This window comes from Toxorhynchites rutilus, chromosome 2, assembly GCF_029784135.1.
Source record: "Toxorhynchites rutilus septentrionalis strain SRP chromosome 2, ASM2978413v1, whole genome shotgun sequence".
NCBI classification, from domain to species: Eukaryota; Metazoa; Arthropoda; class Insecta; order Diptera; family Culicidae; genus Toxorhynchites; species Toxorhynchites rutilus.
This window is the reverse complement of record NC_073745.1, coordinates 322,706,198-322,734,026: the sequence shown is the minus strand read 5'-3', so window position 1 is coordinate 322,734,026 and position 27,829 is coordinate 322,706,198. Positions and strand designations below refer to the sequence as shown.

General features: G+C 39.8%; 1 protein-coding gene across 1 annotated transcript; it reads right to left on the bottom strand.

The window, feature by feature from the left end:
* Positions 1 to 203: 203 nt before the first annotated feature.
* LOC129770338 (zinc finger CCHC domain-containing protein 8 homolog) lies at positions 204 to 16,220 on the bottom strand. Its single transcript, XM_055773085.1, has 3 exons — positions 15,202 to 16,220; positions 1,712 to 2,379; positions 204 to 1,203 (listed from the first exon to the last, which is right to left on the bottom strand). Exons 1-3 carry the CDS (start codon positions 16,073 to 16,075, stop codon positions 565 to 567), a joined length of 2,181 nt encoding a protein of 726 aa, XP_055629060.1. The 5' UTR covers positions 16,076 to 16,220; the 3' UTR covers positions 204 to 564.
* Positions 16,221 to 27,829: the final 11,609 nt, after the last annotated feature.

The window sequence follows — 27,829 nt, the reverse complement described above, 5'->3', positions numbered from 1 at the left end:
GATGGTTTACTAATTGTGAAAACAGATCCAATCTCATTTCTAATTTGGAATCATTCTAAAAACGTGTTTTAGAATCAGCTTTTTAGTAAACTAGGAAATATTGAGTGGACACAATAAATCGTCTTTACTAAATCAACATCGCATGCAAGCACTTTTGAGGTGATTTCGGATGAAGCAAAACACAAGTTTGTTCTTTTTCGCTTACACTCAGCTCCCTGTGAGCACACGCTTCCGATTTTGCAGGGAGGCATTAATCCTATTGTTGAAAATGGAGTCATTATATTGATACAGCGAAGAAAACTGTGACCAACGAACCAATTCAACTTTTCAAATTCACTATCTCATGAAATGTTGAATCTTATTTCAAATCTTATATTAAATCTCTCTTACTACAATGCATGGTACGAATTTCATGTACAATTAATGATTTCCCCGAATCAAAAGTCTATTTAAAAACATACTCTCATTCATACTGAACACTGACGAAAATACATTACGCATCTATACATTTTTCGCTTCTTCGCAAGTATCCGCGATTTCTTGCTACTCATCATGCACTCCGTGCTATCTCGATTCATCCTCCGGTTCCCCGTTGTGTGCGGTGATAACATTCCGCACCTTCGTCAGCAACGATTTCATCCGTTCGTACTTGCCGGTCGAGTTGGGTAAATTTTCAAAATTGATTACATCGCTAACGCCTTTGGAAAATGCCTCACCACAGGGCAGTTTGTTGAATGGGGAGAACGCCGTCAGAATGGGCGTTCCCAGAGACATCGTTTTCAGTCCCATCGAGGCGGGATCATCCACGAATGGCGCCTTTGTCATCTTTATTTCGTCCATATTCAGACACTCTGGTTCGGGAGGTCGCTCGCTTGGGTCGTCCTGTGCCGGCGGGGGAGGAGGTGGAGCTACATGCAGTGGAGGAACCGAGGGTACGGAAAACACAAATACGGGAACAGCTGGTGGGGCTGGTGGCTGAGGTATTGGGGCGGGATTCGCCGCTGCTGCTGCCGTGGCGGTTGGTACTGTTCTGTTCGCATCCTCTTCCGCTTCCGCTTCCTCTGCTAATCGTTCTGCCATCAGCACGTCTTCAAGCAGGGAATCATCATTCTGTACCCGAGGGGACTGATCCTCTAGTTGTTTAAGTATTTCCAACTGCTTTCTCGTAAGGTCTTCTAGGGATGGTGAAATTGCTCGGGTTTCCTGGAGAATAAAAATGGATTAAAACAGTTTCACAAGCATAAAGGACGGGAAACTGAATTAATGTTCCGGGACTCAATGTATATCAATATATTATCCATAAGTAATTTGTTTCAGCTGGTTAAACGGTTACTAAGGATTTTTAACTCAAAGTTCCGAAGCATTTGATGGCCAGAATCTGCCGAATTCGACCCCAATATAAAAATCCGGGACTTTTCTACACAATCATGTGTCAAACTACAAGTCACTGCGTCAACATTTAGTACATTGGTGTGTTGCAAAGATCGAACGAGTAGCGGATGATCAGATTCTGCACCTCTACTCTAGAGTATTGACGCATTTACTATTCATGTTTCAAGTAGACAACAAGGCTCACTATTTGAAACATAAAAATGAAATAACGATCAAATAACGTTTGTATATTTTCTATACAATATACTTCGAAGAAAATAACAAAAATGAAAAAAGGGCAAACCATTTGAAGCCGACCTCAAAATTCATCACTACTTACATCCAAACAGATAACCTCCACTTCTTCTTCAACAAGAATCACGCTATCACTTTTCACGCTTTCATCGTTCGCATCAAATTTCGCACTCTTCTGGTGATCATCATCTTCTTCATTCACTTCGCCATCCTCGGGTTCCTCGGTATTCATCTCGTCGACATCGCCATTCGTCGGCAGTTGTGAACCGGACCCCTCATATCGATCACACTCGCCAACCGAATCCAAGGTTTGCAAAGACTCGTCCGGGTTTTCCGAATTGTCATCCAGGTCCATGTCGGCCGCCTCCTGTTCGGATCCGGGCTGTGCGGCGGATGTCCCGAGTCGTAGCTTCTTCCTGCGATACCCCTTCACCAGTGTACCCTCGAGATTCCGTATCATCGCCTCTCGGCTTTGGTGTTCCATCCACGGCGGAACACCGTAAAATTTCGCGTCATCAAAAATGTGCTTTTCCATCGGAGCGTTGAAACCGGGGAAGCTGATTATCTTCCGCACATCGTACTTCATCTTGATGCTGTCTATCTCGCCTTCGCTTTCGTCCGATTCCTGCACCGGATCGCCGTTCGAATCGAACAGTTGCAGGCCAGAGTGGGTTATCTTGGCGTCCTCGAGCCAACCCGGCGGGTAGCCGAACATCCGCATCCGGTAGATGTGCAAGGGAAGATCGCGTTTGCCTAGAAATAAAAGGAAAACATAATTGTGAGTCTCGAGGTATGCCTTGAATCACAAGCTCTCTGGATTTCGCATCAATATTCCCAGATAAACCTCTTTTGAATTCCGTCAATGAATTCGAATTCTCCGACGCCACACGATGCCATCGAGCCCGAAACCATGACTCCTAAAGCGGCCTAAAGCGACCCTTACACGATCAGTAGCATTGACATTATCAGTAATGACAATAGTGGCAAGAACCACTCCATTCCGCAATCACCTTATTCTTCAACCTTACAATTTATAGTTTCAAATAAACACCCCCGTTAATAATTTGAAAGGTTTACTACAAACAATGAAAAAATCTTAAACGAAACATGTTTCTAATAATGATTTCTAACTATAATATCAACAATTTAATCTGTTCTTATAATGTTTTTCAGTAATGGATGAAGAATGTTCAGAATAATAAGCTATGAACATTCAATAAACATTTTGAAATGCTTTCCATTGATCTATTAACAATTCAAAACTGTATTTCATCATAGCAGTCTTAATAGATTATGCTTGATTCATTACCATTTAATACCTATGTCGACACCGTATCTTACCCGTGTGATTCACCCCCGTAATTGGGTAATAGATGTCGACACTGTATTGTAGCCATCGCGAATTAACATTTTATGCTTCGTGCCTCATCGTTGTGAAGCGAAAATGATAATGGATTTTCAGGTGGAATGGGCAAACTTTTAAAATCAAATAATATAAATGAAAATTACTTTCTTCGCATCAAATATGTTGCTCTATGTAGTAGAATAACAAGTTTTCCGCAAATGGTGAAAAAACCTTGAACTAAAATAATATCTAGGTATAATTTTATTTTATAATGATGAATTTTAGTAGGGATTTCATAAAAATTATAAAAAATTGATTAGGTAAGGTTCAGTGATACGTGTTTTATGCATTCAAGTAATAACAAGTAATAACTTTCATTCAAATTTTAGGGATTTAAAATTCTCTTGGGCCCACTGACCTGATAGAGAGTAAATTTCCTCACAAACATAGATTTTAACACAAGATGTCGCACAGACATCAGTAGACACCACGAATGATAGTGTCCCTGCCCTATTACAGAAATGATGGAGCGAGATCAGAAAATCCGGATATGCATCATTCTTGCCCGTCATTTCAATTTTGTCAACCTTACACGATCATTTTTATTGTCATCTTTATCGACATCACATTTCCTGGATCAGCGGTTCGCCCGATAATAATCAGTTCCTCGGTAGGGACACGAAGAGCGGACAGCTATAAAACCGCGTCGCAAAAAAAAACATCAAGCTCTCTAGAGATTAGCACAAGAAGATCGAATAAACTCTTCAGCCCATTCAGAATTTATTGCCTCTAGATACGCGGCCGGAAGTGCAATTCGTCATAGCCGGAGCATAACAGCTGGGAGACATTCGTCTCCGCAGTCGGTGCTGACACTACCAACCGACAGCTACCGACCAAACTGAACTGTTTTCTCTCCAATGAAAGTGCAGACGATTATCTCATCGAACTTGAGGATTTTCTTTATTACTACCTGGAAAGATGCAGTTATGGTGACATTGTGGGCCTGATTCTCCTGCGCGAATGGAATGTGACAGCAATGAACTCCTCAAAGTCACATGACCCAAGTCACCGTATGTGTTTTATGAATATATATATATATATTTTTTTATTTTAAAAATTTTCATTCTTTGTTACAAATATGTACAGGAAATAATTTCGTTCACCTTTATAAATGTTTTCCTCTTATTATAATCTATGAAAAATAATATCACTGGGATACCATCAGCAGCTACAAGTATGCAGTGGCCCGTAATCGAGCCTCGAAGAGCTACTAAACGACTTCGCGAGTTTGACACTACTGCACACGCTCCTGACTGCCGTGTAGGTAGCAAAAAACTACAGGAAAATGCGGTAACGGTTCCCACGTGCTCCAACGATATTGAACAAAAGTTCTGGCTGTACCTTTCGAGAATTCGGCCAGACGTCACTACCGAATCTGTTGCCGCCTTGGTCAAAGCCAATCTCGAAATCGACGTGGATCCTCCTGTGATGAAGCTCGTCCCTAAAGGGAAAGAAACCGGCACGCTGTCCTTCGTGTCTTTTAAAATCGGTCTTGACCAGTCGTTGAAGGACAAGGCCCTCGATCCTGCAACATGGCATGAGGGGCTAGTGTTCCGCGAATTTGACGACTACGGTCTCCGAAAATTTCGTGTACCTGAAAATCAACAACATCGATGTTGATACTGGAAGCCAAGCCTACATCTCCAGTCACACCTTTAAACCAGACGCTGTCATCCCGGGACGCAACGATTCAAGCAATTTGGAAGTCCCTTATTCCCCCATCACAGTCGAGTCCATATCGCTAGTACCTTGCAGTCGTTCCGGTCCTGTGTTTGGGTGTGGACACGGGGACTTCCAAACTGTATCCACAGGCAAGTACACGTCCGATGCTCGTATCCCGCTGATTTTAGTACCTGATAGTTCAAACGATTTCAGCCAATCGTCAGCACCATCCGATCCTCCCTCTTCATCCTCAACCTTTGGAGTCGGAATGAGAACGCGCTCCTCTGAACGTCCTATTTCCGTGTATTATCAGAATGTCAGAGGTATACGCACCAAAATAGCGCAATTACGTTTGCAGCTAACTAGTTGCGATTACGATGTCCTGGTCTTCACTGAAACTTGGCTGCGGGAGGACATTGATAGTGCTGAGATCTCGACCGACTACATATTCTATCGCTGTGATCGGAGCCGGTTATCAAGCCAGCATTCTCGGGGAGGTGGAGCGCTAATCGCAGTTAAAGCTCAACTCAACAGCGAGTTTATTCCGCTAATGAATTGCGACCACCTCGAGCAAGTCGCAGTCTGCTTACGACTTCATCGTAGGTGCCTCTTGTGGTTATCTATCTGCCACCCAATTCAAGCACTGATCTCTATTACGCGCATGCTAACGCAGTACAGGACGTTGCGAACCGAGCTGCCGCAGTTGATATTGTTGTATCGCTAGGTGACTTTAATCTACCAAATTTGCGTTGGCAATTTGATGATGATGTGAACGGTTTTATACCCACAAACGTTAACCTTGAACATGAACAGGCACTCATCGAAACAATGTTTGCTATTGGACTGCAACAAGTCAACCAATACCTGAACGCGAACGGCAGGCTTCTTGATCTAGCATTTGTGAGCCTTCCAGAGCAGTTGGACGTAATCGAACCCGGCTCGCCTCTGTTGTCAGTGGACAATCACCATGCACCCTTTGTTATACTACTCGACGAGGACAGCGACGATCTAATTATGCACACCGAGTTAGACGATAATCCTTCCTATGACTTCAACCTATGCAATTTCGCGCAGTTAAAAACGGTTCTGAGCGCTATCAATTGGGACTTCTTACAGCAAACCGGACCAATAGAACAACTGTTATCAGCATTCTATGACAAGCTCTATGCAGTGCTTAATGACAATGTGCCTCGCAGAAGACGTTCATTCAGATCAATGTCTAGCAAACCGTGGTGGACCCCCGTACTCCGGAACCTGCGCAACATTCTTAGGAAAGCTCGTCACCGCTTCTTCAATTCGAAGTCTGTAAGCGATCGGAACTATCTTCGAAATGTCGAACTGCAATACAAGACAGTGCTGTTCGACAGTTACAGCAACTACATTGCCAGGATTCAGACTAGCGTAAAACAAAACCCATCGTGCTTCTGGGATTTTGTGAAAAAAAGGCAAGCATCCACTCGAATCCCTCGTAGCGTCAACTTCAATGGTATCCAAGCCAACACAATCGCAGAAGCCGCGAACCTCTTCGCTATGTTCTTCGGGAGCGTGTTTAGCAAAGAGTCACCGGTACCAAGACGCGGTTGTTTTGCTCACATTCCTGCATACAACATCGACCTGCCAGTGATCCAGTTCACCGAAAATGAAATTGTGGAAACTATCGATGCCCTGGACATCAGAAAGGGATGCGGGACGGATGGTATACCTCCCCTACTGCTGAAGAACTGCTCGAGGGAATTAGCGGCACCAATTACCCTCTTGTTTAACCAGTCACTTCGTGAAATGACCTTTCCGGAAGCCTGGAAAGCTGCCTACATCGTTCCCATTCACAAGTCTGGCAACTACAAAAAAGTGGAGAATTATCGTGGCGTTACTATACTGTGTTGTATTAGTAAAGTATTTGAAAGGTTGGTGCACAAAGTTTTGTACAACGTGATGTCCCCCATTATTTTTGAAGGACAACACGGGTTCATGAAGCATCGCTCTACTACTACGAATCTTATGTGCTACGTCACTGCCCTGTCTCGCGAAGTAGAAGATAGACGACAAGTTGACGCAGTATACGTTGACTTCGCGAAAGCGTTCGATACGGTTCCGCATACTCTGCTCATCGAGAAAATGAAGCACATGGGATTTCCAGATTCAATCACAAATTGGATTTCCTCGTACTTGCGTTACAGAACCGCATATGTGGCGCTCAACTCAACTCGATCCCGAGTCTTTAATATTACGTCTGGAGTACCGCAGGGTAGCGTATTAGGACCGATGCTATTCCTCATATTTATCAATGACTTGCACATGTTACTTTCCTCATCTAAACTCTCTTTCGCTGACGACCTAAAATTCTACCGTACTATCGAGACTTCCTCAGATTGTGATGCACTCCAGGCAGATATTATCACTATGTTGGTGTGGTGTAGAGACAACGGAATGCGTGTCAACGGCAATAAGTGCAAAATTATTTCTTTCGGCCGTTGCAATAGTCTTGTTATGCATCATTACTGGATGGAATCGACAGAGTTGGAACGTGTATCGTGCATCAACGACCTTGGAGTTACTATGGATTCCAAGCTTAGATTCGGTGAGCATGTGGCGGTTACGACCGCGAAAGCATTTTCCGTTATGGGCTTTATTCGACGTCACGCAGCTGAATTCACAGATATCCATGCACTGAAAGTACTATACTGTTCACTAGTTCGCAGTACGCTGGAGTACGCTGCGCCAGTCTGGTCCCCGTACCACGCTGTCCACACCTTGTCGATCGAGCGGGTGCAAAGAAAGTTTTTGCGCTTCGCTCTTAGACTACTTCCATGGAATGATGCGACCAACCTACCGCCATACCCTGACAGATGCAAGCTCATAGGATTGGAAGCATTATCAGCCAGACGAATTACGATGCAGCGGTTACTTATATTCGATATTCTTGGAGGTTCTATTGACTGCCCTGAATTGCTTGCACAGATCCCGCTCAACATACCTCCCAGACGTTTCCGGAACTCGCCTTTCTTTGCAATACCATACCACAGAACAAACTACGGCTACAACAATCCGTTCGATTCTTGCCTCCGCCAATTCAATCTTATTTGTGATGTGTATGATTTAAACTTGACTAAGAACGCTTTTAGAAATAGGATAAAATGTCTATCATAGGTATAAGCAAATTACAGTCTGTACGACTAGTCGAAGACGGTGTAAATAAATAAAAGAAGATAAAAAAAATATATTTTCAAATCTGTTTTTGCATAGTCCCTTTGCATTAATATGAGTGTATGTTATTTCAATTGTTTTGATTTCGTATCCGTGTTTCGATTCCGCATTCGTGTTTTGACTTAGTGTCCGGTGGTTCCGTAATTTTTGGTTTTTTTTTGGCTAAAAGTTTGGTGGAAGGTTGACTATTCTTAACATTGCAGTTAACATTAATTTTATAATCGCCTCACATAAAAGCCATCAAGGTAAGATATATTTATAATCGCATTTGAAAAAATTTAAAAGCTGAATTTTACCCATAGGCAATGAGCCGATGAAAATGATAAAGCTGTCAAGCATCTTGTAATTCTACTGTCCGAAACTGCGCTGTTGTGGTCTGGATTCTCACTGGATGAGCCAGGTGTGCACGCATCTCGCATCTATCTTATGGTCAAGCTGGGTCTTGGAATCGATAAGGACGAAGCTATGAGCACAGATGATACTCAGGCCGCAACTACTGGTGAAGATGCTCCTTCACTAGAGGATGACACCGAGGATGCCTCACACAAGTTGATTAAACATATACGATTTTTAACTACTTAAGTAGCTTTTTGTAATTTTTGAAAGTCTGATTTGTGTTTTTGGAGTAAGGAAACGGTATGCTGAATTGAGTTTCTCGTATCAGTTAGGGTCAACTATTGTAAATTTACATTTTAATTTTTGTATCGCGTTATAGCGGCTGCAGAAGATGTATATTCATGTCATTCGTATTAGCATACCAAGTACTTGAACCGACTACTTGTTAATAATAAATATAAATTATTTTAAAAAGCACAGTTTAACTGGATTGCATTTGAAACTGCCTGTTTTTGTCCGAAAATTTTCACAATGTAGATGATGACTACATCTTTGAATCTGGAGCAGCAATTGCCCGTTTGGAACTACGAATGATGAGAGATCGGTCAAATCCTTTGGAAACGCCTAATCCTATTTTTGGCTACCATTGCTGATACTAGTCGATAACAAATGAGGACACGACTTCAAAAGTCACAAAATGGCATGTTTTTCCACTGCAATCGCCCACGAGAATTGAGTGAGTATTCATGAGAATTCATTCAAGGTAAAAGGTAAAAGTCGCCTTCGAAAATTGAGTGAGACAATTTTTGCGAGCTGTCACTTCGCATTCGCGCATCAGAATCAGCCCCATTGAATCTCTTAATCCTTCAAAAACATGCGACCGTGCCTGACGTTTCCAAATCTCAAATTTATCGGGCAATCGGGAATCAAAAACCGCATGGGTCGTTACACACAAAGCATCCCGTATTTACGTATTAACACCATCGGTACGCAAATTTTTATTATGAAGCAAATATGTTTTCAATAGAGGCCGGATTAGTTTGAAACATGTATTACGTTATTACGTTGCCAGGTGCATCACGATTGCCCGGTTAATTTGGACATATGACTACGTCTTTCATTTCTGTACCGGGGTGTAAGCTAAAAATTTCGAAAATGACAGGGTGACAGGTATGGGTGTATGTGGTATGATAATCGCTTCATTCGAAAGACAAAATGTCCAAGAGTTATATGATTGGTAATTATTGACCCGAAAACTTGTTTCAATAGTTTGTTTCAAGTTGCTTCGAAAATTGGCCATTGAAAAAAATCCACTCGGTTATGAATACGCAGCGCTTGTATTCGCATGCAACACAGACTTCAAAACCAAGAAGTCTGGGGTAATCGACATTGCAAATAAATGCAAGATGCGGGCAGAGGCGACGCATGATCAAGTGAGCTACCTGTTCAATCAAAAATGGTATTTGTGTTTTTTATCGTTCCCATCGGCTTCGTTCAACTTTGAACCTCAAATATCAATTTTACGCAAAGCAGCGCGTTAGTAGTAGTGGTCACTTCACACATAGCTGACTGCGTTTGCCCTGTCGCACTTGGAGATGCAGAAAAGTGTTTGAAAGTGTTTGTGTGGTGCAGTTCAGTGTAACCATCAAATTACATTCTTCACTGTGGAAAAGTTGCACCCAAATAGAAAAGAAAATAAGGATATTCGGGATAATATGAAAATTACAAATAAATTTGACATCGACATCGACACCTATTTCAAAACCAATGAGCCAGGGAATATCGGCATTGCGAAATAGATGCAAACTGCGGGTACTCATGTACCCGCATACAATTTCTGCAGACCGGAACGAGTTTCCCCAACACAGACTTCAAAACCAAGGAGTCTTAGGAAATCGGCATTGCAAATATATGTAAGGTACTTTAGTACCCAGAGGGAAATCTAAAATATATTGATCGTTTAGCCATACTTCCGTTCACATATTTTGGAAGTCCACCATAAATGAAAGTAATGAACAAGGAATCATGCCATACGTCAGATTTGCAACAAAGAACGTAATCTATCACAATGCATGAATTGATCTAAATTGGGATTCGTTCGGAATTGAATTCGTAAATTGTTTCATTCAATAACTGGTTTAATCAATAATTTAATCAATACATTCAGATGATTACTAAGCCAACGCTACGTGAACCTTGCGGTTATATCTTAGAAATAACCCTCCTATAGTTTTTGCTTGAAATGTATCATTCATATTTCAAAGCAAAAATTAACCGGGCATTCGCTAACACTCGATCGGGTCTAACGGAAAGATCTCCTATGTTTCAAATAAAACCGGGCAATCAGTGGAAAACAGGGTTGCTTGCGAGGGGCCGTCGCTTCCGACAGAGGACCGTCAGCCGACTCGGATAGTGTCACTTTTGCGGATTGGGGCTGTCTCGGTCCCTTATCTTCCTTAGCACTTTTTCTGTGCACCAGGCCGTGTATTAAAATACAGATAGAGCGGCGCTCACAAGCTCTAGTAAATTGCCAATGTATGGATTACCCAATATGCGGATTATTCGCTGAAGCGAGTTCTATAGTAATCAGAGCAAAAGAGTCAGTTAATTTCAACATTTAGTTAAAGGAAGCTGTTGAAAATAATTGGTTCTAGGCTATTTCAGATGAAAGGGGAATGCTGATGTGAACTTAATTTGGTTAAACATAATTATTATCTACTAGCTGACCCGACGAACTTCGTCCCGCCCAAAATAGATTTTTTGATTTGAATACTTTCAAACATCCACGTTTTCTTACTAAGTGAACGTTAGTGAGTCCAATCACTGAACTCTTCATTGATTGATTACCCTTTGACCCTTTGCAATTTCCTTTTACTATAAATTGTCTAGTACTTCTACAAAAATTCGTCCTTATAATATAAAATTATTTTCAGACACAATCTCGTTCAAGATTCTTCAAGCATTTGGAAATAACATGTTTCTCCGTTGCATGGAGTACATGTTTGATACAGAGAATATTACAAAATAAAGACAGCTCAAATCGGACCAAATCGCTCAGCTCAAATCGGGTTCAGGGCACACCAACACATTTGGCCTTCCATTTTTGTTTATATAGATAGAAGATATAGGAATGCGTTATTCCGTCTGAAAATCGTTTTCCACTTTCGAACAAAAATCAATTTCGTTAGCGCCAACATCAAATGGACTAACAACGCTTAGCTAATTGTAGAACATATGGGAATTCAATTTTCCGAATTTTCCGATTTTTCTCTCCGCTATATTGACCTACGGGAAGAGACGAATGCAACGAAATATAGATGACTCAAATTGAACCATTCGTTCCTCGGGTTTTGCGCTTACCATCACTTTTGGCCTTCAATTTTTATTTATAGATATAAGATACGGAAATCCATTCTGAAAATTCATTTCCACTTACGAGCAAAAATCAATTTCGATAGCGCAAATATCGAATGGACTAACAACGCTCATTATGATGTAATTTTCGAATATGTGGGAATTCAATTTTCCGAATTTTCCGACCTGCCTTCAGAGTTTTCCGAAAATTGTCCGGATTTTCTCTTCACTATATTGATCCACGGGAAGAGACGAATACAACAAAATAAAGAAGGCTGAAATCGGACCATCCCTTCTTCGGGGTTTCCGCTTACCAACAGATTTTGCTTTACATTTTTATTTATATAGATTAGATAAATCGACCTGTTCAAACCTTTGTAGAGGTATGAAGTGGGTCATCGTCATCATGGAGCTTTCCGAAATGTATCAGTGAGTGGTATACTCTTGATCTTTTGTTTTAGTCATGGCTTTCATATCCTAAGATGGATGGAACTAATGTGGTATTATGACCGAGTTACACTATAGAAATTCATTTTCCATTTCTGGGAATATTTGCACCCAACGATTTGCAACTGGCAAGGATTATTAGTTCCATCACCACCTTATCTCATCAATTTTAATTACTTTAGTTGTTGTGTACTTATCAAACAACATGTTTCCATTTATCTGAAAAAGAATATTTTTACTACTGCTACTTCGAATGGTCAGTTAGGAATAAATCAATATACTCCAACGCAGTATCGTAAAAGTATCCACAGTTTAAATAGATTTCGTTTACTGTATTTCATCTACCGGGGCTTTCAGATTAAACGCTCACGCAGAAAAAAAACCGAATAGCTCCTTATTTATTTTTTTCGCTCCGTCGATGGTAACACTGCATTCCCCACTTCGGGACGATAATATTCGGCTACTCGTTCAGTCTGATCGGATGGTTTTTAGTGTCAAGATGTACAATTTACAAGTGTATTGTAGTGTATTTTCAGTGGAATCGTATTACTCGTGCAACCGAAGCCTTAATGAAACTTTGTCCTCTTATGGTAAGAGTTTCAACATTTCTCGTCGTCGATTGCTTCCTCTGGGGGTACGTCAAGGGACGTTGCTATGTTAATACACCATAAAATTTGGAGGAAGAAAAGAAGAAGAAATAATTCGGATTTTCAACAGCATCGAAGTCGTAATGTTAGCGTTGTGCATGAAGCATTTTGTTCATCTTAAAACGCGTTATCGAAAAAAAGGAGTAGTCACATCGAAAATGTCCTGAAATAAGCTTTATTTTCGTTTTTGAAAATAAAAATCGGTTCACTTTTGTAAAATTTATTTCGTGAGCGTTTAATTTGAAAGACCCTGTAAATCAACTTAATTTTAAAGACCACTTTGCAGAAATACTTATTTCCTTCTATGTAGAAGAGTTCTAATTTTTTTTTTAAACGTTTATTCTTACAGGCTCAGTTATAAAAATTTGATGAAGCCAAATATTCTAAATCTATTTTTAATTCTAAAGTATATTTATAAGCAAATCCTACGGTTAATAGGATAGGGAATCTATTAAACGCAGAAGACTCGAAGTTAGTAGGGTGACATATTTTTATCATAGAGAGGAGGAGACATAAGGAGATTTGGAGAATTTTGATGTTTAAACACGGATATCGATAGTTTTAAGGAAGAGATAAATTTGGTATAATCGCGTAGTACAACGGGACACTTTTCTTGTGAAAGAAAATAAGAGCGTAATCCTTCAAATATACTTTGAATCTTCTCGAACAAAGAGAAAAGAATTGCGTGTTATCCTGTTCAAGCAATTTAGCATCATGTTCTCCGACGAAATCCAGAAACTCTCCAATTTTTCTACACGAATCGTGTAAATATGAAGATATTTATAGAGTTTTATAACGGGGCTTTCAATGTCGATTGTATGTTGAAGACACTTGCGTGAAATCTCTACAAATACAACAATGTAAATCCCAAATAATTCATCAGATGTTCATTCGAATAAAATGATTGAAAATAATGATAATGATATTAAGGAATATAAGATTTTTTTTGTATACTCAAAATACGGTACAAATTGATAAAAAGACGGGACAATTAAAATCGACCGAAAAACAGTACGTTAGATCAGCCTAGATGTCAGGAGATGAAGGAGGGATCCAGGCAATCGCAAAGAGGTAATTTACAAACGCTGATCATATTCATTGTAAGGCGCATGTTTTCAATATTGTTTTGCTGCACTCTTGCACGAATAATTCAAAAATAAGGAATTTTTTTCTTCCCTCTATTCGTTGGTATCATTCTTTAACCGAAGCCTAAAGCGCGATTGGGACTTAAAGAAACTTATGCAGCAGAAGATCCGGAACGTATGTAATATCAAGTGAGCCTACAGCTCTATGATGATCAACATAGTTGAAACATATAATAAATAAACTTCTACTTGTCTGGAAGAAATGTATCTAGGTGGCACCAAGTGATACGATTTCACTCGCACCAAGGCTGCAAGTTTTTTTTAGTTTTTTTAGTTACTGCTCCCTTGGCCGAGTGGTTAGCGTCATAACTAACATGTCGGGTGTTCGGGTTCGATTCCCGTTCTGGTCGGGGGAATTTTTCGTCAAAGAAATTTCCTCCGACTTGCACTGTGATCACGCGTATTCTAGAGCTTGCCACTCAGAATGCATTCAAGGCGTGTTATTTGGCATAGAAATCTCAACTAAGTACTAATAAAAATGACGCAAGTAATACTACGTTGAGACGGCAAAGTTCCTCTAGGAAGGTTAGTGCCATTGAAGAAGAAGAAGAAGACCAGCACCATTATTCCACATCTCATAACTACATCACTATATCTTTGGCACCGCATGGAAACAACAACAATGACAACACTTGCAAGTATCTAATATCATGCTACATGTTATTTAGTATTGCATCAAAGGAATCGCACCTCTAGGCATCGTTTGTACAACGTAAACCAAGCGCCAAACAAGCGTTCGCCATAACATGCATACAGAGCAATCCTAGTTGAAGACAGTTTTGCGACTGGTACGCGAACCCAAATAACTTATAACATTCCATGCCTGAATTTATTCTATAGATTGTATACATATATACCTCGAAGAAGTGTATCATATATATTCTAACCCGTTTACATCTATTTTCGGGTGAATAAATCCATCTATATGTGGAGGCGATCTGGCGTAGTGGTAACATCCATTCCTCCCACGCTAAAGGTCACGAGTTCAATTCTCACTCCCGACATTCTTCCAAAAATAGATGTAAAAGTGACGAACCAGCCGAATGAGTTGAAAGTCACTATAATACAGATAAAAAAAAATCCATCTATAGCTATAGATCTCCCTAATGCAAACCCGCCCTAAGACATTTGGCATCGAAAACTTTTTTTTTTGTAAACCCCGATTTCCCTTGGGTGATTTTTCGATTTTCAGAAAACTTTAATTTTGACATCTGCGACAATAGTAAATGAAGTCCAAATGAGCTAATATTTTGCATACGGTAGTTTTTCGTGGGAATAAACATTTTTAATTACGTTCGCTTTGAAAATTCGAGATTGACATTTTCATTGGAACTCTAATGTTAGTAGTAAAAAAAAAAACACAGCAACGACTTACCTAATCCAAGAGCCTTCTTCAACTCAGCCGATAGCCTTCCCGGGACGATGTGGCCGAACTTTTGCTCCAGATCCACGTGATACCGATCGGCTTTCTTCATAAACTCTTGCTTCATTTTTAAAATTTTGGCGAAATTGCGCGGCTCTTTGCAATCCCTCAGACCATGGTCCCCATCGCAGTTCCAGCAGAGCTGTTTGGGTCTGGGTCGCTTCTTTGCATTTCCCGCGCAAGCCTTAGGCGAATTATCCAGCACTTTCTGGAAAACCTTCTTATAGCTCGGTATCATTGGACCGCCCTTAACGGATTTCGCCGGGGTGAGATCGATCACAAACATTCCATTATCCACTTCCTCTGCCACTTGTTCACTCTCCGAGGCGGACTTTTTCAACGAAGTGATGCAGTCGCCTGTAGGGCCCGTTTTTGCTTTCAGCACCTGAATGGACGCGGTTTCTAGGTGGTGAACAACGTCAACCTTCTGGCCTGCCAGCTTTAGTTGGAAAGTTGTTTTGAGATACTCTGTGAGGGATCCTTTGAAAAGTTGGAACAATTCTTGATCTCTAAACTGCATATTCAAAAGCAAATTCTCGTCCACTGAAGGTTTCTCTTCCGTTTGTATGTTTTTCAATTCATTTGTCCCGCCATCATCGGTCTGTTGAGCGGATTTCGAAGATGGTGGCGCTTCATCTGCAATCGAGTCCGTTTGCTCATTATCGGCTTCAACGGGGGAATGTGTTGCCGCGGCATTATCGTCTGGTGTCTCGTCATCATCGTCCAGATTTACGACAGGGATTGTATTCTCCTGGATTTGGACATCACTGTCGTCGTCACTCGGAATTTCATGGATTTCATCCTCGGCTTTGCGTTTTGTACTCATCTTTAATGTCCTGCAAGCTGTTCGCAGAATGTAGATTTAATGCTGCAGTGCTTTGCTTGTCACTAAAAACTTATTTAAACAAAATAAAACACACGCTTACTACGCGCTTGGAATTTCTTTTTGTTTTGACAAGTAGAAAATAAATTGCTCTCGCGAGATTGTTGACAGATTGTGCGGCTCTGAGCCAGGGATGCCAGGTGGTTATTTCGAAAATCTTCACATGGCCCGAACAATGGTTCAACCTTGATTGGCACGTTTTGTTTTTTAGAAAACCATTCTCGAAAAAAAAAAAGTTGCTGGTGCAGAAATCCGATCACTAAATAAAATATCACGGTTTCGGCATGAAACAAGTATCAAACGAGTTTTTTTACTGATACAGAGACGGATTTTGATCGTGTACAACATAGCTTTTTTGGCGTCACATATTATCATGCCGGAGTTTCGGGTTCGATTCCCATTCTGACCGAGGGATGTTTCGTCAAAGAAATTTCTTCTGATTTGCACTGTGCTCACGCGTATTCTAGAGCTTGCTACCCTAGAATACATTCAAGGCGTGTTATTGGACATAGAAATTTCAACTGAGTACTGCTAATAAAAATGACGCAAATAATACCTACGTTGAGAAGGCAAAAATCCAAGTTCCAAAAGTACTAGGTGAAGCATCATCGTCATTTTAATGGCAAGGGGGAATACCAAGCCCCGGGCAAGGGGATATGATCCGCGAGTCAAGATGTGCTACAAATTTAGCTGTCATTGCCAAACCTATCAAATTACTCGGCGAACTCAAGGCAAATCTATGGAACAAGGTGCGCCCATTCGCTAACTAAAAAAAGAATTGTTTTTTGAAAAAAAAATTATGTGAAATGTAATGATCATGATGATCACAAGGGTCTGAATGATAATATAAAACGTAGAACCCTAGGTTGATCACTTGAAATGTAGTATTATATTATAATGTAAACCAACTTAAGAAATTGAAAGAATTTAAGTGAAATAAAAGGGTTTGAATGAATTCTGCATTATTTCAATAATTTCAGTTGTATTTAGCTGCTGCTCATGAAATCTTATAAATAGTATGTAGATTTTTAAGTTATTCGATTACTTAAAACACGTAGTCCTGACGCTTACTTAGCCATTTGGTTGTATATTTCCAAATATTTTACAACACAATAATCACAAAAACTCACCATTATAATATAAAATCAGCATCAAACACAATTTCAGTTTCATATTATTTCACAATTTTCGAGGAAACGTATTACTCTATTACATAGAATACATATTGAATACAGAAAAGTAAATTTTCATTCATTATTTTTTGTTCTAGAAGTGTGTTAATTTCGTCCTTAATTTCGTTTTCCAAATGGCGCAAATCATTATGGTGCCTTCAACGCAAAGACAATGAATGAAACGCTTGCAGCGTAAAACGTAATGAATATAATGAATATAGCAATGAGTATTTCATAAAGTATCAGTATATTCCACAAATTGTGCTCAATAGTCTTAATTTACTTTTGTGTATTTTTTAAATGGCTGCAGAAAACCACTTCACGTTTTGACCCACCTGGTAGTATGTTAAGTGCCTTGTTTTACACCAGCTTGAGAGTTTGGCAGTTCTCGCGAGTGACAGTGGTCGCAAATTGCATTTGCGACCCGGACATGTTTGACGCTGTCAAATCCTATGTGCTAGTATACGGATGCCCTCAGGCTGGGGAATACGGTTTGTGGAGTGGGGGTTGTTTTTATTATTGTTAGGATACGCCATCTTTGCATTTTCACGTTTGGGAGAAGTGTATATTAAAACAGTGAGATAGAAAATGTCTTCATTCCAGTTCGAAATTGCATAGCATTTGATTACTTATTTGAACTTGTCTCAGAACATCTTCGTACCAGTTCTCACGTAACTAAGCCATTTGATCGACTGCATCTTCGGGATAGCTCAAAACAGTATGATGTGTATCCCTTTGTAGAAGCATTATTTCCACGAGAAGGCACATATTGTAGAAAGCTCGTATAGGGGTCGTAGCGTTCCAATGATTTTGATGATCGAAGAAAGATTGAGCGGATCAAAGAAAGTCGAACCAAAACGAAACGAACCGAATCCGCGTTGACGACATTGAGCTTCGTATTACGGAATGGGGGAGTAGGCATGACAATGTGGGTTTGCAGAAGAAACGAACACACTTTTTAAAATAAAAATTATGGGCCCTATTATAGAAATCGAGGCGATAAGAATTTTGCTCGTTAGCTCTATTTTACTATTATAGAAATCGAGCAATTCGATAGCACCGAGCGAGTGATAGCTATCGATGCAAGTGTCAGAACTTTTCGAGTTGTTTGGTTCACTTGTTGCATATCTCCAGAGAATTATTTTGATTTGGTTTGCGTCATTGATATTTTAGGTTTTGATCAGTATTTGTTTTACAGTGCTGCCAGAATAGTCTATACGTGGTAAGTGTTCAATCCAACATTATTTATATTAATCATGTTATAATTTACAATGCAGAACGTACTTCCAGCGCATATTTCAGTGGCTGAAAATGAGTTGACAGACAAATCACCACCAGGTTGAACGACTCGTTGAACTAATGAAAGCGAATGTAAACATTGCTCGAGGTATTTGTGGAGGCAATTCAAATAGAATCCCGGTTAAGGAAAAGTGGGAGGAGCTTAATGCAGCTTAATGCAGCTTAATGCACTGAGACCATCAATGCGTCCTGGTTCAGAATGGCAGAAAGTAAGTGTTTCTTCTACGATCCATATAACTTCATAAGTAAATTTTATCATATTCGGTGAATTACTATCATCCGAATTTCCTACCTAAAAATTGCTTATTCCTGCTAGCGTACATTAGTACGTGTTACTTTTGTTAGCAATTTTCTTTTTTATTGGAATACAATACCGAACTTTCTATACCATATGCTAAAGCTGAAATGTCTTGCAAAACAATAATGATTTTTTTTAAACTACAGATTTGGATTGACATGAGGTGAATAGTAAAGAAAACACTAGCACACAACAAGCGAGAATTCAGGGCCACAGGCTAAAAAAAGTGGAATTCATGTTGTGAAAATACATGAAAAGATTCATTTTCTAATAACTATATTGTTTGTAAAGCAAATTGTTCCATGATGTCGTTTTTATTACACACCCATGCATGCATTACGCCTATCGAGCTTTATTCGTTAAGGGAATATCAGTTTTCTCCAAAACATATATAACACTTTTGGAAATATAGATATTTATAATTTTTATAGCAGATGTCTCAAAAAAAGATTTGGCATCCTTTCTATAGTGCTTTGTGAAACATTTCAAACTCGTTTCAAAATATTTCTGCAAGGCCACTGACATTCGAGCAGAGTAACGAATCGAGCTGTTTTTCTCGATCTCTATAATTCCAGATTTTACTCGGTGTGATAGTGAAAGTGATTGTATCGAATCCTCGATTCGATTTCTATAATAGGGCCCTATGAATGAAATTTTTTTTCCCAAATCAAATTAGTACTCCATGTAAATGAAAATCACTTTTGCTCGCAAGTAATAAAAAAATATCATACAAAAATTGTTTCTAAAGATAATTTTATATTATAATGGTAAGTTTTGGTGAGAATATCTGAAAATTCATAGAAAATAGTTTAAATTAGAGTCAAAACAACGTACTTCTAGTGGGTGAATAACGCCAACAAAAAAATTAATGCAAATTTAAGCAATTTAAAACTGCCTTAGGGCCGACTAATCTGATAGAGAATCGTTGGCCTCATACAAACTAACGTCGTCTCCAGATGTCGACACCATTCCGCCATCAATGCGAATATGCCGCCTGGTACAGGCCGATCGGCATCATCGGCATAATGTGGACGCGCCTTAACAATTTTCCGCCAGTGTGACGTTTCTATGATAGTTTTGTTCCGCTCTATCGTCAATAATGTCTGAACTATTCGTAATAAAATTCTCTATTCGCGATGACAATGCGACAGTGTCGACGTCTGGTGGCGACTTCCAATTAGGGACATAATTTTGGTCCCAAACTCGTTAATGTAATCTCTATCAGACTAGAGGACACGGAGCCAGTTTTCTAATGTTGAAATTTGAATTAAAGTTTTCACATCCTGGTATTTAATTACTTGAAACAAGTATTCTTGACTTTTATTTGACCATTTGTCTACACATTCCTGAAATTCTTACTAAATCTTTTCATTATAATATAAAGTTATCTTCCTAAACAATTTTAGCATTAAATTTCTTCACCACCTGCAAAAAAAAGTGTTGCTCATTCAAATAGAATACTAATTTGAAACAGAAAAGTTAATTTTCATTCATAATTTTAATTTACGCGCATTTCCACATTTTCATTCTGCCTGAAAATCAATTATTCTTTGACGCTCTGTTTACGCAAATTAGAAGAAATTATGAGGCTATAGCCAGTATTGATCATTGAATGCATTTTAAGGTGAAGGTGGAAGCTAGCCTTTGTAGTAGTATAGGTATACCCGCGTGTAAAAATGGGGTAATAGTGTTTGTGAGAGAAGAGCAAAGCACACGTATAGATCAATTCACTTATCAGACTGTGTGGCTCTTCATTGACACGAGTTTTTGAATACATTTGAAAAAAAAAATAACAATTCAATACTGAAGTAAAATGTATGAACGATATGTTCTGATGAACAATTGCAAGTATAAATATATATAGAATGTGCATTTGCATATGAGGTAAAATTCTGATTATACGCGAGCGTAACATGAGCTAATTTATAACACATGCGAACTGGGGCTCTTGTGGTATTTACATGTGGTATTAATTATTCCGCATAGTGATTCGATGTTGATGATTCCTTAATATTTTCCTTCGTTGATCATATTGTTTTCACGTATTCACGTTGGAGAGCCTTAACCTTTCTCTTCGTTGGCCGAGGCATTATGATTGAATGTAATACTTTCCCGTTTACTGTTTTTGAAAGCATAGGCAGCCGTGGCAGTGTTCCGAGCTCTGCAATACAATTTTCTTACCCAATGTTAAAGTTGCTAAAACTTACATTATAGACAGATTAAACGTAAAAATAATAATTGTATTGATATATCAACACAATTTTATTCTATTGATTTTCATGACATGAAACTCTATGACTCAGGAATAACATTTTATTGAGTGGTTTTTATAGCTGTTTCGATGATGTTGTCTGGCATCAGTGTCGAAAAAATAACGATGCTTTCACCAATACAAACAAAACCATTGCCGAAGATTGAAAAATGAAAATTTAACTTTCAGAGCAATTGCTCGAGTTTTCCGACGTTTTTCACTATACAGTGCGACAGCAGATGAAAATTTAATATCGTGTGAGTAATCGATTAGAATTTGGTTGATATTACTTGATGAGAAGTGTGCGGAAACGATCATTTTCTTCACACTGTTTCGCAAAATTATTGATTTTCGGGCGAGGGGTAAGAGAAGGAGATGAAAGAAATGAGTGCCATTGTGGCAGCCATTTGTGGCTAGCTTCCACCTTCACCTTAAAGTCAATTGGAAAACGTTTATCCAACTCCACGATGTGCTGGAGAAGTTTATTAGATTTGTTTAACTCTACATAGATTGTGCCATCAGAGAAGATGATCTTTCTGTGCATTAGTTTACATTAGTTACCTTTTACCAAATTTATATAAATAGAATAAGCTTTTTAGTACCTTGACAGACGCGTACTAGAATTTTTTACAGCTACTAGATAGAACTTGTTCAACTTTTAATGAGCTTTTGTAATGAAAAAGTAGAAGAGTCTGAGCCTAGGGGCACGGACGGAAGTTTGACGGACTGTGATTGTTCCGAACAGTTTTTTTTTAAATGTAATTCTTTTCATTGTCCAGAAATCTGTTAGTTTAACTTTTTTGAAGCTCGTGATTTCGTGATATTTGAGGTAAAATACACATGCAATCATGAAGTTGCTTTATTTTTGATGGATAGCTATGGTATTGTGATTTCTTTCTATTGTCTTATTCTTATTAATAGTCTTATTCTAAGGCATCGGGAGCAGTAGCTTTTTCGGTGAAATAATGTTCATTTGCAGACTATTACAATCAAGTAGAGATGGGCAAACCATTCGTGAACTGATCAAAAGAACTAGTTCGCCAAAAACAGTGAACGAACTCTCGTTCTTTTTCACTGGTAAACAGTTCATATGTACTGTGTACCCCATTCAGAACGAACTGTGTATTCTGGTCATAACGAATTGCGTATGCAGTTCAGAACGAACTGTGTACGGTGAGTGGTGTATAAGAGCCCCCGCATACTACATACTTCCTGTCAACCAACAGTTTGGTCGGGTCCTCCTTCTGGTTCAAAACCCGACCCAACTGAATCGGCCTAATGTGCGCAAATAATTCAGCGGGAAAGAACATGGGAACAGTGTAACAATTGGTAGTCAGCAAAACACAACCTGGATGGTTTCAACCATCTCTTTTTTCATATTTACGAGCTAGAGCTAACAGCTCTCCCATTGTAACAATCTGCCTTCTGTCGCTTTTTATTTCTCCTCCGTTATTTTACCTACACTGTTTTTCCAACCGCGTTGTGTGCCGTCCGTTTACTGATTGCCCCTCTTCTTTTCTTTTTCCGCTCTTCCGCTCATCTGACATCTCAAGGTAGTCGAATGACGTAAGGTAGTCTACATTGAAAGGAATAGCAATCATTCACATTAAAGGTAAACCCTACATCCCCCACTTACCTTAATAATTCAGAACGAAACGTAATCTTCAAATCGTCGTGGCTCGCGACAAATTCTCTTATGAGAACCTCCAACGATCTCTGGAGATATTGCACGATCTGTAGAGTTTTCTGCTGAACATGGTTGTTCTGATACTGGTTCATCTGTCAAGTCCATCGTTGCTTGTGGCAAATCCGAATCAGAGTTCTCGTTGCTAGAAATGTTCAACTCTACAATGTTAGGCAGTCTCTTCAGATGTGTGACACTACGACGCAATTCCTTCCCAGTCTTCGATTTTACGGTACAATCCACTCCTTGTTTCCGTATCACAATAAAAATCTTCATTCAAATATTCTGAGTCCAGCTTATTTGTTTTCCTCATGTTCTTCACTAGTACTCTATCTCCAGGCTTAATCTGGCTATACCTATTCTCTCCCCTTTTCCTTCTGGAAACGATCTCTATCTGGAGTTTCTTCATCGTCCAAGCAAAACTTAGGGACTTGGGGCAATTTGTTACGTATCTTTCGACCGAACACGAGTTCCGACGGAGACTTTCCCGTGGTCGAATGTTTCGTTGAATGATAGACTAACAAGTATTGACTCAACTCCAACTTCCAGTCTTTTCCCAACTGCTGGGCTATACGCAAACGTTTAAGGATGGATCAATTCTGTCTTTCGACTTCACCATTCTGCTGTGGCCAATACGGTATTGTATTAATGAGATTTATACCATTCTCACAGCAAAAAGATTTAAATTCCTCACAATCTTTGCTGAACTGTGGCCCATTGTCAGCCTTCAATGACACAGGTAGACCGAATCTGCTAAATATTGCACTCAGTTCCTGGATTGTCGCTTGAGCTGTTGTTGAAGTCATCTCTAATTTCAATATATCGGCTATAATAATCTATCACTACCATTAAATGTTGACCTTCAGGCAATGGTCCCAGAGAATCCACTGCCACATCTTCCCAAGGACTCGATGGCATTTCTTTTCTTACAATGGGCTCTGGAGGATCTGGAGCTGATACCAAACTACATTCACGACAATTTCTGACGAATTCTTCTACATTTTGGTCCATCTTAGGCCACCAACAATTAGTACGTAGGTGAGTTTTCATCATGTTGCTTCCTGGATGACCTTCATGAGCTAGTTTGAGCACAGCATTTCGTAACTTCAGCGGCACCACTACACGATCAACACGCAAAATTACTCCGTCAACTAAGCAAAGTTCATTCGCAACAACTCGGTACGATATCGGCAGATCAAGTAGACGATCGGTTTCAAGCAATTCAGCTATTTCTTGGATTTCTTCGTCATTCATACTAGCAGATTGAATTTCTTTCCACGTCAAAGCCACTCCATTAGATGCATGGGAAGCTACTTCACGAATCATTATTTCTTCAGACGCATCGAATGGTATTGGATTCATAGTCGTCAGTCGTGATAAAGCATCGGCTGCGTTTTTATCTCCCGCAATATGAACAACATTATAATCGAACAACTGAAGCCTTAAAACCCACCGTTCGATACGAGCACATGGACGTGAGCGAGGAGCAAACAGGAACTGTAATGCTTTGCAGTCTGTAACGAGATCGAACGGCCTACCTATTAAATATACCTGAAACCGTTCTACGGCCCATACTAACGCCAATGCCTCTTTTTCTGTTTGACAATATCTTGTCTTAGTGTCAGTTAAAGATTTAGATGCATAACTTGCAACGCGCGTTTCTTGATTCCGATCCACCTGTGCTAATATTGCGCCCAGCCCTACTGGACTCGCATCGGTTGATACTGCCGTTCGATCATTCACGTCATAATAATCAAGTCTCTCTGCCCTGCTCATAGCATCTTTGATCGTATGGAAAGCTTTTTCTTGTTTCTCGGACCAATGGAAACGTACATCTTTCTGAGTTAGCTGTCGGAGGGGTTCATCAATTGTAGCGAGGTTCCGGATAAACTTATTCATGTAGTTAGCCAGTCCTAAAAAACTCTTGACCTCTGCTTCATTTCTTGGTTGACGGAAAGAAACAATCGCGTTTGTTTTGGCTTTCATTGGATAGATACCATTAGATGCGATAGTGTGTCCCAAAAACTCAATTTCCTTAACTTTAAATACACATTTCTGCCAATTAAGCTCAACACCGCGTTCTTTGAAACGCTGCAAAACCTATTGATACAGTATATTCAAGTAAATGTTACAAATGAAAACACAAAGATGTATTTTTAGTAAATTTATATGATACCATATTTATGAACAAAATACTTCCTCATTTAGGAGCTCATCATGCTCTGAATCAGTCGATCCTTCAACGATAACGTCATCCAGGTACCAGTGTGTACCTTCACACCCGGTCAGTATCTCATCCATTGTCCTTTGAAAAATCTCCGGGGCAGTAACCAGACCAAACGGAAGTCTCTTGAAGCGAAACAGACCCTTACTAGTGATGAATGTGGTAGCGTCTCGCGAATTTGGTGCCAATTCCAGTTGTAAAAACGCTTCACGAATATCGAGTTTACTTCGTAGCATATTCTTTCCCAGACGAGCTAGGTACTCGTCCACACCGGCATTGGATGTCGCTCACGAAGTACCGCTTCGTTAACACGGCGAAGGTCCAGACACAATCTTGGTTCACCATTAGATTTTCCCACTACTACCAGCGGGGATACCCATATAGTAGGTCCAGTCTTGACTTCAATTATATCTCTGGCGAGAAGTTGATCGAGTTTCCGATTTACCGCTGCTTCTAAAGGAATAGGTACTTTCCGTAATGGCTGAAAAACGGGCTTTACGCTCGAATCCAAGTGTATTTGAATCTGGACTCCTGATATTTTGGGAAATGGTTTCATATCTTTATCCACGCTACGAATATCTAGCCCGACTTTGAGAACCCCTAACTCTTTCGACGTCTCATCTCCTAGGAGACATTGTTGTCCACCGTCGATAACGAAAAATTCGGCAGTAACGCATTTCTGTCCAATCTGCACATCAGCAACAAAAGTGCCCAAAACTTCCAAAGGGTTCTCACTTCCATATGCTTTTAAAATACGTTTGCATCCTCTCATAGACGAAATCACTTTGATTTGTTCCTCTTTTAGTTTATTCCAAGCAGTCGCCGAAATCAAATTACAGTCCGCGCCAGAATCAATCAAGATTTTCCATTTTATTCCACCAATGGAACGATCGACGATGCTCGTTTTGTTTCCTGAATAAAATGCATAGTAGCTTCTATTTTCGTTTTCCTTCTGCTTCTGCGCACCTTCCTCCTTTGGGGTCATATCTATAACTCGTATTTTTTCAATAGGTTGATTAGCGCTGCTACTATTAGACTTGATAATTGAACGCTTCTTAAATTGCCGACACACCGATTGAAAATGACCTTTTCGTTTGCAGATCCTGCACTGCTGATTTCTTGCTGGACAATGTGGAGAGCTCGCTATATGTCCCAAATTTCCACAGTTGTAGCAAGTAACGTTACCGTGAGTTCTCAGTTACATGAAAAACTTTATCTTCCGCTTGTTGAACGGCTGACAAACTTCTGACTTGCTCTTCAACACCCTCTAGCATTGCACCCAAAGCTTCAATTTGTTCCAGGGTCTGATCTTCCTTTAAGATTCGACGTCGAAGTGCATTTGAAGAACAGCCTTCTACGATCACATCAATGAGAGTTATTTCGAGCAAAATTTTAGCGACTTTCTGTGGATATTTCCCAAAACCACAGTCAGCCGCCTGTTGTCTCAGTCGTAGCACATATTGAGCAAATCTTTCATCTTTCCTTTGCTTCATCTCTCTCAACCGATGACGTTCAAGTGTGTCCTGACGAGTAGGTGTGAAAAATTCGTCCAATTTATCAGTTGCCACATCATACCACCTTCTCTCCCATGTTACTAATGGAACTTTGTCAATATCCGGGAGATTTGTGAACACACGCTGTAACTGCGGCCCTCCGAGATAAAGCATCTTTGCTCTTTTCACCCTTCGAAATAAAATTCCAGCGAAGTTTTCCATGATTTCCATTCTCTGGCCAATTTTGTGCGTTCAATTTGTTCGCAACAAAACGGCGGAATCGCACGAACCTCCGAGTCCATCTGTAAAACATGAAATAACATCTTAATGCACACAGCATGTAAATATTTGTTTTTATTCTTTGCACTAATTTTAATAAATTTCATCTTTCTTTACTTCCCAAAAATACTTCCCCGAATCGATCTATTTTCGAACGCTTACATTTTTAGATTCCCAATTGTGTTAATTAACTTCCCGGTTGAATTTTGGTTTTTTTTTTCGTTTTGAATTTTGCATACATCAACCTCCCTGTTGCCTTTCTCAACCTCCCGGTTGCCTTTCTCAACCTCCCGGTTGCCTTACTCAACCTCCCGGTTGTCTACTTCAACCTTCCGGTTACCAGCCTCCCGGCTGGTCTACTTTAACCTCCCGGTTGCCTTCTTCAACCTCCCGGTTGCCTTCTTCAACCTCCCGGTTGCCTTCTTCAACCTCCCGGTTGCTTTCTTCAATCTCCCGGTTGCATCTGTCAACCTCCCGGTTGAACACATCTACAACCCGATCGTATATAATCGACCTCCCGGTCACGATTTTTTTTTCGATTGAATTTTCTTATGCAAATTTAGTCACATGTATAGTATAAATTAGACTTTTGTTCAATCCTAACCTCAAAGTATAATAGAGGAAAAACAATTTTCTTTTCATGTCGTAACATTTTTATTATCTTTGTTCCCTCCTATTTGATTTTACTTCGAACGGAATTAAATCAACCATACCTTTTGAAAATTTATCCTCGTCGCCAATTGTAACAATCTACCTTCTGTCGCTTTTTATTTCTTCTCCGTTATTTCACCTACACTGTTTTTCCAACCGCGTTGTGTGCCGTCCGTTTACTGATTGTCCCTCTTCTTTTCTTTTTCCGCTCTTCCGCTCATCTGACATCTCAAGGTAGTCGAATGACGTAAGGTAGTCTACATTGGAAGGAATAGCAATCATTCACATTGAAAGGTAAACCCTACACCCATCTGCATAGTGAATGATGACACTTTCCCTATCTTCT